The sequence below is a fragment of the Parasteatoda tepidariorum genome, chromosome 4 (genome assembly GCF_043381705.1).
Source record: "Parasteatoda tepidariorum isolate YZ-2023 chromosome 4, CAS_Ptep_4.0, whole genome shotgun sequence".
Classification (NCBI taxonomy): domain Eukaryota; kingdom Metazoa; phylum Arthropoda; class Arachnida; order Araneae; family Theridiidae; genus Parasteatoda; species Parasteatoda tepidariorum.
The window spans coordinates 53,097,943-53,109,641 of NC_092207.1; the positions used below are offsets into that span (position 1 = coordinate 53,097,943).

General features: G+C 31.2%; 1 protein-coding gene across 1 annotated transcript; it reads right to left on the minus strand.

Annotated features, from left to right (window-relative positions):
• Window positions 1-963: 963 nt before the first annotated feature.
• Window positions 964-8,266, minus strand: LOC107447457 (fungal protease inhibitor-1). The gene is made up of 3 exons (XM_016062377.3): window positions 8,108-8,266; window positions 4,472-4,715; window positions 964-1,106 (listed from the first exon to the last, which is right to left on the minus strand). The coding sequence occupies exons 1-3, from the start codon at window positions 8,123-8,125 to the stop codon at window positions 1,000-1,002; spliced, it is 369 nt and encodes a 122-aa protein (XP_015917863.1). The 5' UTR covers window positions 8,126-8,266; the 3' UTR covers window positions 964-999.
• Window positions 8,267-11,699: the final 3,433 nt, after the last annotated feature.

Below are 11,699 nucleotides of genomic sequence, written 5' to 3' on the forward strand. Positions count from 1 at the left end.
TAAATATTTATTGTAACATATACAGTAAATATTTATTGCAACATATACAGTAAATATTTATTGTAACATATACAGTAAATATTTATTGTCCTATAATCTTACTTTAAAATTATTCGAAAGTATTTAAACTCAATACTGGGAGGGCATGAATAACATTTTATCGGCATTTATTAACTTATTTATGAGCTTATGACATAATCTAAAAATGGATTGGCTTTGATAAAAAGAAAGGAAAAAAATAATGTTTTTATTGCTTCATGAAACTGGTATTAAAGATTAATTTTACATACATACTGAAAACAAACCTTTTTTGATCAACAAACTATCTTTATAATTACATGGTATGTTGTTTACAAATTATGTGGCATTTCAAAAATATAGCTTTTATAATAAAAAAAGTTATTGATTTTTGACTTACATTGAGTTAAACTTTAGTCTAATATAGTAAATCTGATGTTTATTATAACATCTTCAAATTAACAGGGACTACAAATATTTGTCTCATGGTGCTTAACTATAGCAGGTGCCAAATATTTTAGAAGAATTCAGTATAAAACCGAAAAACACCTTAATATTATCATATTGATATATTTTTATTTGGATATTTCCGTTATTGATTGGATATTGATTTGGATTTCTGATACTGTTACCATGTCAGAAGGTATTAATTTTTACCAATACAGTCATATAGGAGTTTGTTAATACTATGATATGGGCAAAAGAGTATTTATTTTCGCTTCTAATTTGTCTTTAATAATACTTTCAATTAATCAGTTTACTTTCTAATTATTAAAAAATGTTTTTTTTTTTTATTAAAAATCCTAATAATTAATTTTTTATGTTGTTGTTTTTTCACGGTTTCTCTGTATATATATATATATATATATATATATATATATATAAGGAAAAAATCAACAACGAGGTATTAAAATAAACTGTAAATAAAAAAAAAAATATTTTACATTCCGGCTAAAAAAATATTTATTTCGTTTCATACACTTATTTACAGCACTTGCCCCCTTTGCATTGCATTCCACAACCACACTCTGAAGACGGCATCTTCGGCATAGGATGTTTTGGTTTTGGATGACATGGTGATCCTTGACCTGAAAATCGAAAAATATAAATAGTTAACTACCACTTCAAATAATTTTATAATTTTTTTTTATATAACAGTTTTTATTTTATATAACAGACGAAATTTTCAGTTTACGACTGCCAATGTTCAACTCCGTAGCCTTGTAATTTTAAACCCAATCCAGAAGACAAAAGGAAACTCCTGGATCAAGCAATGGACGAAATTTGCTTTCATAGAGAACTTTTTGGAGGAGCTAACCCGAATTTAAGTTACATGTAGAGGAAAACTACGAAAATCTCTAATCCATGATCCATCTACTATTGGAGATATTTTTTGTCAGCACTGTGGTCAAAGTAAGCTGGGTACGGAATTCGTATCGACTAACCAACTCTGGGGTTTGAACCTGAATTACAGCCTTGGGAGGCGAACGCTCTATCCCATGAGTCACCACGTCTCTATGGTGGCCCTATTTTATTATATTTATAACTGGCTTTGAACAGCCCACCCAATTATTAGTTTACGACTAACAATTATCAGCTCCGTAACATTGTAGTTTTGAATCCAACCCAGAAGACAAGATCACTCCTGGATCAGGCATTGAGACAAACTAGCCTTTGTTGAGGACTTTTCTTGTGGTTTAACCCTCATTTGTGTTACATGGAGAGGAAAAACCACGAAAACCTCTAACTGTTATCCAGATGGTGAAGAGATTTTAACCCGTAATCCGTCTACCACTGTGGTCTGTGAGAGCCGGGAGAAGAATTCGCCTCAACCAGCCACCGCTGAGATTCGAACATAGGTCACCTTATTGGGAGGCGATAGTTCTATCCTTTGAGTCCCCTTGGTTTTACTTGAAATAATTTTATAAAAATCGTTAAACAGCCGAACTGATTTTGAGTTTACGACTATAAATGTACAGTAAGCAAAAAAAAAAAAAAAAAAAAAAAAAAAAAAAAAAAAAAAAAAAAAAAAAAAAAAAAAAANAAAAAAAAAAGAAAAAAAGGACCAACCGGAATAACTTTTGATCTAATGATCGGATCTTCACATTCTAAGACTCAATCTTAATGGCTCGTGGGTTTGACCTCAAATATGCTAATCAATAAGTCCAGATGATATTTTAAGTTATGAAATCAGACTCATAAACGTTCTTTCTCTGAATAAACATACCTTTTTTTTCGACAGATTTGGATGTCTGACCCCCAAAATATAGGAGGTATCGCCAATCTGGGAAATATGGTCCCAATAGTTTTTTTCAGGAGAGCGGTCTCTTAACAGTGCGGGAAATTCCTGAGAAATTGAATTTCAAAAAAATCAGATTTTTAAAATTAGATTTCTCAGGAACAATTCGACCGATTTTGCTCTAATTTATTATTTTGTCATGTAAAACTATATTCTGCAAAATTATGCAAACAATTCTTACTTATTATTTCTATTCTTACTAACTTAGTATAAAATAATAAATATTTACTATTACGTTATTTTTTACATTGCATTGTCTTTGGATAAACGAATTTTACAATTTTGTGCAAAAACTTTTCAACTCTCTTAAAAAGCTCTTGAGATATATTGAAATACGCAAAAAGGGAAATTAACATTAACTGGTCAAAACTTTACAGCGTTTTCTTGAACAAATTCTTGAAACCATATTTCCCAGATTGCGGTTACCCCTTATATTTTTGAGGTTAGAAATCCGAATCCGCAGAAAAAAAGTTATGTTTATTTAGAGAAGTGCGTTTTTGTGTTAGATTTCGTAATTGAAATTGTTGTCTGTGCTTATTAATTAGCATATTTGAAAGCGTGCCATTAAGATTGTGTCCTAGAACTAAGATCCCTTAAGGGAACCCCTGGATCAAACATTGGAAGAAATGTGTCTTCGTGGAGGATTCTTTGATAGAAATCTTTCGCATTTGCGTTACATGGAGCAGAAAATCGCTAAAACCTTCCATGGTATTCTAACGTGACGGTACTCTAACTCATCATCCGTCTACCACTAAGGATATTTTGCGTCAGCACTGTGGTTGGTGAGACCCGGATGCGGAATTCATATTGACTAGCAATCACCGGGATTCGAGCCCGGTTCACATCATTAGAATGCGAGTTTTCTATCCCTCGACTACCAATGTTCGATTCCGTATCCTTGTAATTTTTGAACCCAATCCAGAAGAAGAGGAGACTTTTGGCTCAAGTATTGAGAGAAATTTGCCTTCGTGGAGGACTTTTTGCTGGAACTAACCCGTATTTGCGTTACACGGAGAAGAAAACTACGTAAAGTCATTGATTTGTTATAGAAACTTAAAGGACTTTCTGACCCCGACAGATTTAACATGCACCAGACATCATTTTCATCACACGAGGATTCTTCGGCCGGCTGGATTCGAACTCCCGTTCTCACGAATATGAATCGAACGCCCGACCAACCAGGCTATCCTTTCTCACTTCAAGTAACTGTAGAAAATTTCAGTCTTAAACAGAGCATTGCATATTCAGGCTTAAACTTATAATTGTTCTGGTTGCTCAGTATCAGCCCTGGTGGGTTGGTACTTATTGCTTGGATCTGACATGAATCAAAGACATAAAATGATGACACGGCTAAACATGCAGTCTAATATAAAGGGTTATTCAATGCCTGTCCTGTAAATATTACCATTAAGATTAATTATATGCCTGGTAGAGAGCTTGTGTTGAAGGAGTTGCTACAATCATTTCTGAATTGTACATACACCTAATTTAATATAACATGCTTATAACTTAACATACATCACATATCTCAACATATGTATATATATACACCGAAGTGCCTTTACATTATGACCAACCTGCTATTAACATGTAGGACCACCTTTAGCTCTCAAAACTGCTAGCACCCGCTGTGGCATTGATCGCACAAGGTGCTGATAGGTAGTCTGAGGTATTTGGTACCAAGCGCTCACCAACTGGTCCTGCAATTCCCTCACATTGCGAGGGGGTACCGTGGCAGAACCAATTTGGTTTTCCAAGTAGAACCACAAATGCTCTATTGGATTAAGGTCAGGTGAATTTGGAGGCCAAGACATGACTTGAAAGTCACTGGAATGTTCCTTGAACCAATCCATGCCAATCCGACCCTTATGACATGGTGCATTATCCTGTTGGTAAACACAATTCCCCGCGGGAAAAACTGTTGCCATGAATGGGCAAACCTGGTCTGCAACTATGTTCAAGTAGCTTACAGACGTCAGGGATTGTTCTAAGAGGATTATATTTTATGAAAACAACAGAGTTTTAATGCTTTTATTAATACAAAAGTATTTATAACTTTTGTATTATTATTATTATTACATATATANATATATTTGCCCTTGTGCAAATACCGCCGTTAATTTAATCTTATATAGTAGATAAAAGCTTGCTTACTTAGCTGTGTCATGCACTTGGGACAACAGCCGCACGATCCTGCGTTTGGTTTCATTTTCTGATGTGGCATGCATTTCATTTTTGTTGGACATTTCATAGCACTGCAGCAATTGGGCTTGCATGTATTGTTCATGGGCATGCTAGTTTGTGGGTGCGCTTGTAATAGTTTCATGACCGCCATCAAAATATTAGTTGTACATTCTGCGTTGATGATCAGAGATATCAAAACAAAGCATATGAACATCTATAAAAGAATATATATATTAAGGGTTATTTTTAATATGTACTCGTTAATGAAAAGTTGTGCAGGCCCAACAAATGCAAACTAACTACAAAGATTCTTTGCATATTTATGAAACTTTCTAAAATATGGTCATTGTAATATAATTGTACTGATGCATTGCATAGTTATTGTTTCCCTCATAAGATTTTTCTTTTCGTCTTTTATTTAAAGATAACTTAAAATGTATGTTTTATAATTTGCATTTTTATTTATTAGATTTGAAATAATTTTAGTTACCATTATACCTAAAACAACGTAAAACATGTAAAGGGCCTCGGGCACTAAGTGAAATATTTTTCGAAAGTGCGCTTTTTACATCAAGCTGTTTCTCAGTATTGTTTCCTTGAGATTTGAACAAGTAAACAGCACACTATGTAGATGCATCATTGTCTACATGGGAATCGTGGTATTTTCCATCAATAACACTGGTAAGAACAAAAATGTGAAAATGTAGATTATCGTTAAATTGCCTCCAGCTCTTCGTGAATTGTGATAGCCAAATTGCTGAGTAATATGTAATAATTTTTTTGGTACTATTCGAATGCCAAATCTGCAACTTACTAGATAAAGAGAAGGAACTAGTAGACATTTTTTGTATTTCAAGCATGTTTTCAGAAAGAGAAATGGTATCCGTGGTTAACATACATTTTTAATAATCTCATACAACAGACAATGATTTTTTAAGACAGCTGAAATGTCTACCATTTATGAACTATCATATCTTTAACTATTCTTTTACTATTCTTAATTATGAGCCAACTACACTACTTACTTTTTCCGATTAGGAAATAATTCGGTATATATTAATAAACCATAATACATAATCAGGTGTATAGGTGTTAGTAAGTTGTGACAGTCACAGATACTTTCTTTCTTTCATAAACAAAATTGACAGGAAATAATTTCACGGCCAATTTTTTTTTCTTCCCTTTTCTGGGTGAGCTACAACCTTGTTTTGCTCATCATTATACATTACGTCATTTTGTGTTAAGTGACATGGTCCCTGTACATTCACCATAACTTATTAATTCTGAAATTAACATACGCAGTAACACCATAACAATTAACCGGCACCGAGCTGTGATGGCTCAGGGGAGGGAGCGTTCGCCTTCCAATGAGGTGAACCGGGTTCGAATCCCAGTTATGGTTGGTTGATACGAATTCCGCATCCGGCTTGCACTGACCACAGTGCAGACATAAAATATCCTCAGTGATAGACGGATCATGGGTTAGAATTCCCTTGCTGTAAGGCTAACAGTGGGAGGTTTTCCTCTCCATGTAAAGCAAATGTGGGTTAGTTCCCCCAAAAAGACTTCCACGAAGGCAAATTTCTCCCAGTACCAAGAGTATCCAAGAGTTCCCTTGTCTTCTGGATTGGGTTCAAAATTTACAAGGCTGCGGAGTACAACATAAGGTGGGCATTTTATCTACCAATAGCTGCCACTATTAACACAAGAAAAATTACAATCGAATTTATTCAGGTCGGAAATAAGAACATATGCCAAGCAAAAGGGTTTCGCCGATCCACCAAACACTCGGTAGCGTGAGTCTACTTTGCATATGCAAAACTTCTAAAATATTCTGTTTGTAAACGTTTGTCCTGCTTGACATTTTATTTATGAGTCTATTTAATTTACATTTACAGATAACCCAAGTTCTTTAAAATCTAATTTATTAAAACATTAATACATACACATGCTTGTCACATTGCTCATTCCAAAATTGGTTTTCCGAAGTGATTATGAAATGTAATTGGAAAAAATCAATTGCAGACAATGCATTTTTACATTTTGCCCTGCCCAGGCTTAATCAGTCGAAGATTATCACGCGATTATATAGAAAATTGATTTATACATGCGTAATGGTAATCCAAATCATTCTTAATTAAATTACAAATCCTAGAATGAAATTAATAAGCCAAAGTTTCACTATCATTTTAAATATAAACATAAAATCTCCCAGAAGAAGTGGCAGTTATGCATACACATAGCTGCCAACTTGTACGGAAGTTAAAAAATAATTTTCTTAGCTGTAGCAACAAAAGCGTTTTGATCTAAAAAGTTTGAATTGCATTTGAGTCTGTTTGCATTGGAGTCTGCATTGGAAAGTTAACATTGATGTCTGAAATCTTTCTTGATAAAAAGCGAGGTATTTGGTTCACAAATAAAAATTGAGGACTGAAATCTTTCTTAATGAACAAAAGGAAAATGTTTCACAAATGGAATATTCTAGTCAGAAATCCTTCTGGATAAAAAAAAAAAAACGAGGAATTTGGTTCACAAATAAAAATTGAAGACTGAAATCTTTCTTAATTAACAAAAGGAAAATGTTTCACAAATGGAATATTGGAATCAGAAATCCATCTTGATAAAAAAAACGAGGAATTTGGTTCACAAATAAAAATTGAAGACTGAAATCTTTCTTAATGAACAAAAGGAAAATGTTTCACAAATGCTATATTGGAGTCAGAAATCCTTCTTGATAAAAAAAAAACGAGGAATTTGGTTCACAAATAAAAATTGAAGACTGAAATCTTTCTTAATGAACAAAAGAAAAATGTTTTACAAATGGAATATTGGAGTCAGAAATCCTTCTTGATAAAAAAAACGAGAAATTTGGTTCGCAAATAAAAATTGAAGACTGAAATCTTTCTTAATGAACAAAAGGAAAATGTTTCACAAATGGAATATTAGAGTCAGAAATCCTTCTTGATAAAAAAACGAGGAATTTGGTTCACAAATAAAAATTGAAGACTGAAATCTTTCTTAATGAAAAAAAGGAAAATGTTTCACAAATGGAATATTGGAGTAAGAAATTCTTGTTGATAAAAAAAAAAACGAGGAATTTGGTTCAGAAATAAAAATTGAAGACTGAAATCTTTCTTGATGAACAAAAGGAAAATGTTTCACAAATGGAATATTGGAGTCAGAAATTCTTCTTGATAAAAAAAAACGAGGAATTTGGTTCACAAATAAAAATTGAAGACTGAAATCTTTCTTAATGAACAAAAGGAAAATGTTTCACAAATGGAATATTGGAGTCAGAAATCTTTCTTGATAAAAAAAAAGAGAAATTTGGTTCACAAATCGAACATTGGAGCCTGAAAACTTTCTTAGTAAAAAAAATAAAAAATAATAATAATATGTTTCACAAATCGAACATTGGTGTCTGAAATCTTACTTGATAAAAAAAAGAGGAATTTGTTTCACAAATAAACATTAGAGTCTGAAATCTATCTTGTTTAAAAGAAAAAAGGAAATGTTGCACAAATAGAACATAGGAACTTAAAACTTAATGGGGTAAAAACTTAATGGGCAAATAATAAAAAAAAAAATGAAGTAGAGAAAGTTTACCTGTCCTTGTGCTCCCATAACTATGCTGCTCCAAAATCCTTACTCATAGTAGTTATAGGAAAGGCTAAAGTGCCATGTTATATAAGCGATATGCTTGTTGCTTGGCAAAATCAGTATAGCTACAGTCTGATATGTTTATATCTTTCAAAACGTACGGAACAAAATTTATATTCCCCACATTTTTATATAAGCATGCTATTGGTATTTTATTTTGAACCAATTAAGTGTCATTGTTTCGAATTGTTGGTAAAACACTGAGTTTCTTGTCATTGTTTATACCGAAATGAAATAAACGTTTTGAAGTTACAATCATTTCTATATTTGATGAGTCTTAATAGGACTCGTAAATAATGGATATTCAAGGTAAAAACAAAGAAATGTCTAAAAATCACGTTCACGTAGCGGAACTTAGTTACCTGGCGTATTTAAAAGATAAGGAAACGCAAATTCTTTTCCAAATAAATTTGCATTTAAATTCCTCAAATTTTATGAATCGAAAAAATGGGCTTCGCAAATTCACATGATTAATTAAATATTTGTTCATTAGCTTACTTGTATAACAGTAATACAAAATAGAATTTCCAATCACAAGTTACTGCTGCTATTACAATTTTTAACTGGTCACTTGCGATTTATTACATTTCTTAGTATAAATTGTCCAGTAGAAAATTCACGTTATTTAAGATTTACGCTAAGAATTAAGTTATTTAAGTTAAGAATTAAGTTATCCAGCAGAAAATTTAAGTTAAGTTTCGAGTTATGGTAAAGTACTATGCATCTTTACCATAACTCGAAAAGCACTTAAGGAAAATCTTATTTTTGAATATGTTATAAGAGATAAAAATTATTAGCTTTAAATTTAAAATAATGTTTTTAATCATTTTTTGCTATAAAAAATAGCTATCAATTTGTCCCTTGTACTAATTTTAACTGTTATACGTAATTTAAAATTTAATTTCAGAAATTAAGTGTCCGAAGAAAACGATGCTTAGTTAGAAAACCTAAATTTTATACTGTGCATGTTTACCGTTACTCGAAAACGATTTGAAGAAATTTAAAGAAAATCTTATTTCAGAATATCTTATAAGCGATAAATATTATAAGCTTTACATTTAATTACAAACCTTACAATTTATTTATGTAGGGAAATAAATTTTCTCAAATTTGTTTGTAGCTCACGACATCTTAGAATTTATAAATTAAAGAAAACTTTTATGAATAGTAAAATTACGCGTAAAGTTTAACATAAATCACAACAATAAAATTTCCTAGAATATCAAGCTTCTTCGGCTCATAAACATATTATAAGCAGAGGGATATACTGAAAGTTTTTTAATATTTCTTTTGGTTTCAGGAAGCTTTTTATTGATTACATTCAGTCACCAACGCTGATTAAATCAATAAAAATTATAAGATCCTACGTTCCCCTTTTCAGGGGGTCCAGTTGGCATTCATTCAATTTAAAAAGACGACACGACTACATAAAGCTTTCCTACTCAATGATTCTTTTTTTTTTTAAAAAAAAGAGAGTTTTTAATCTGATGGAACGTCCAACCAAATCTCCAGACCTGAACTTTAAAGATCCTTTTAGAGACACTTTGAGGAGGGCGACTGAAACTCGCAGTTTTCTAAGTGCTCCTAACACGCTCTCTTATAGTTCAGGTCTGGGGGTCTGACTGGCCTTTCCTTCCAAACTTCAAAAAATTTATTGACCAGATAAACTCCTTGTATTTGCTCGTTGTCACCCGTCTCAAGTCTGAGAACAGCGCTCTGTACGAGTCTGCGCAGTTGACCTTGGAACATTTAATCTGTCATATTTCGAGCATGAATTAAAGCTGAATATTTGTAAAAGAAAGCAACCATTTTTTTCGTTTGTTTCTGTTGCCTTTGTTATCTTCTGATTTCGACGAGTGTTATGCACGCTTATACATATGCGTTATATATATTTCGTGGTCATTTAATTGTATAATCAACCTATGTCCATACCAAATTTCATAAAAAAATTTCCAGTTATTTCTGGAGTTAATCAGACAAGATCTGATAATTCTTGAACACCTGTGTATATAGATTTGAACTTGCAGTATTTTTCTTAAATGCTTCTTAGTGGAAATTAAAACTGGTTATTTGTTATCAAGTGTCTCAGGTTTGACATTAGATTATGAATATTGCCTTACCTTAAATACATTTCATAATAAATTACATGAATGATATTAAACCGCTGTGGTAAAAGAAATTTCCAAGCAAGGCCATTTCATCGGTTCTGCCATGGAACAGAATTATTGATTTTTATACTATTATTAGTTTAATTCCTCAGAGTTATATAGAGACAGAGAGAGTGCACGATTAAGTGTTTAACCACTGTTAGATGCACTAAATCATGTAAGCTGTAGTAGTAGCCTTTACTGTTTAATAAATGTATCAAATTACTGTTTTGAACATAAATATACCATGTACACTATGCAAGAAATAAGGGCCTTGTCACCCACAAAATTTTATTCCAATAGAATGCTCCCTAGTCTTAAGTTTTCCTCTTAAAATTTTATTTTAAGACTCAACTCAGGAGTATGTTATTTTTAGTACGCAGCTCCTGAATTTTTAAGATAATAACAATATCGCAAAAAAAATATAGAGGAAAATAAAAAAAAGAATATTTTGTAATCAGTGTGAAAGAGATTTCTTCCCTCAAAAGTGCAGTTACAGGCTCTGCCTCTGGATGATTAAATTATAATAAACATTAAAATAAATAAAATAATTCTTGTGTTATAGAAATAAAGATGACAACCATATAAAATATCCACTAATGTAAACATTATTGAAGTAATCGCTGTCTTTATTGTACATATAAATAAATTATGTTTGATAACAAAATTCATTTATAATGTATAGTTAACTATAATAAAGTTAACATATAAATTATGCAGGCATATTTGTATAGTTTTTTTTTTTTTTTAAATTTCATTCTGTTAGTCAAAAAAATGCTTATAAAAAATTGTATCTTTAAATCATTAATAAATATGACAAAAAACAAATTATTTACATTTATTTATAATATGGCGATACAGTAATTTTACATTATATACAACAATCAGATGTATATGCAGATTTCTGAGTTAAACAATATTAAAGAGAAAAAAAATGGAAAGAATGATAAAAACATTTAAAACAAAGAAAATTTAGTTGAACTTTTTTAAAATGGATCTCAGAAGTTTCTAAAGATGTTGGATAATAAAATAGACTAAATTCTATCTGTACATCACAATAGAAAAATTTAGTAAAAAAAATAATAATAATAAATTCAAATTTATTTTAAGACTCAACCCAACTAATTTTTGGTTTGCCTGAGTAGAACTAGGAACACTTAATTTTTGCAAGCAATATTCAAAGTTCATTTTTAAAAATTTATCACACACAAACTTTACTTCACACAAAAAAAATCGATAAATCAAAATTATTTATATGCTTAAAAATTATACTAATATATTAATAACATATTATTGTAACACATGTATTATAATATATATTACAGATGTTATTTGTTCACATATTATATTAATAATATATTTTGGTAACATGCATTACCCATGTCTGTTCT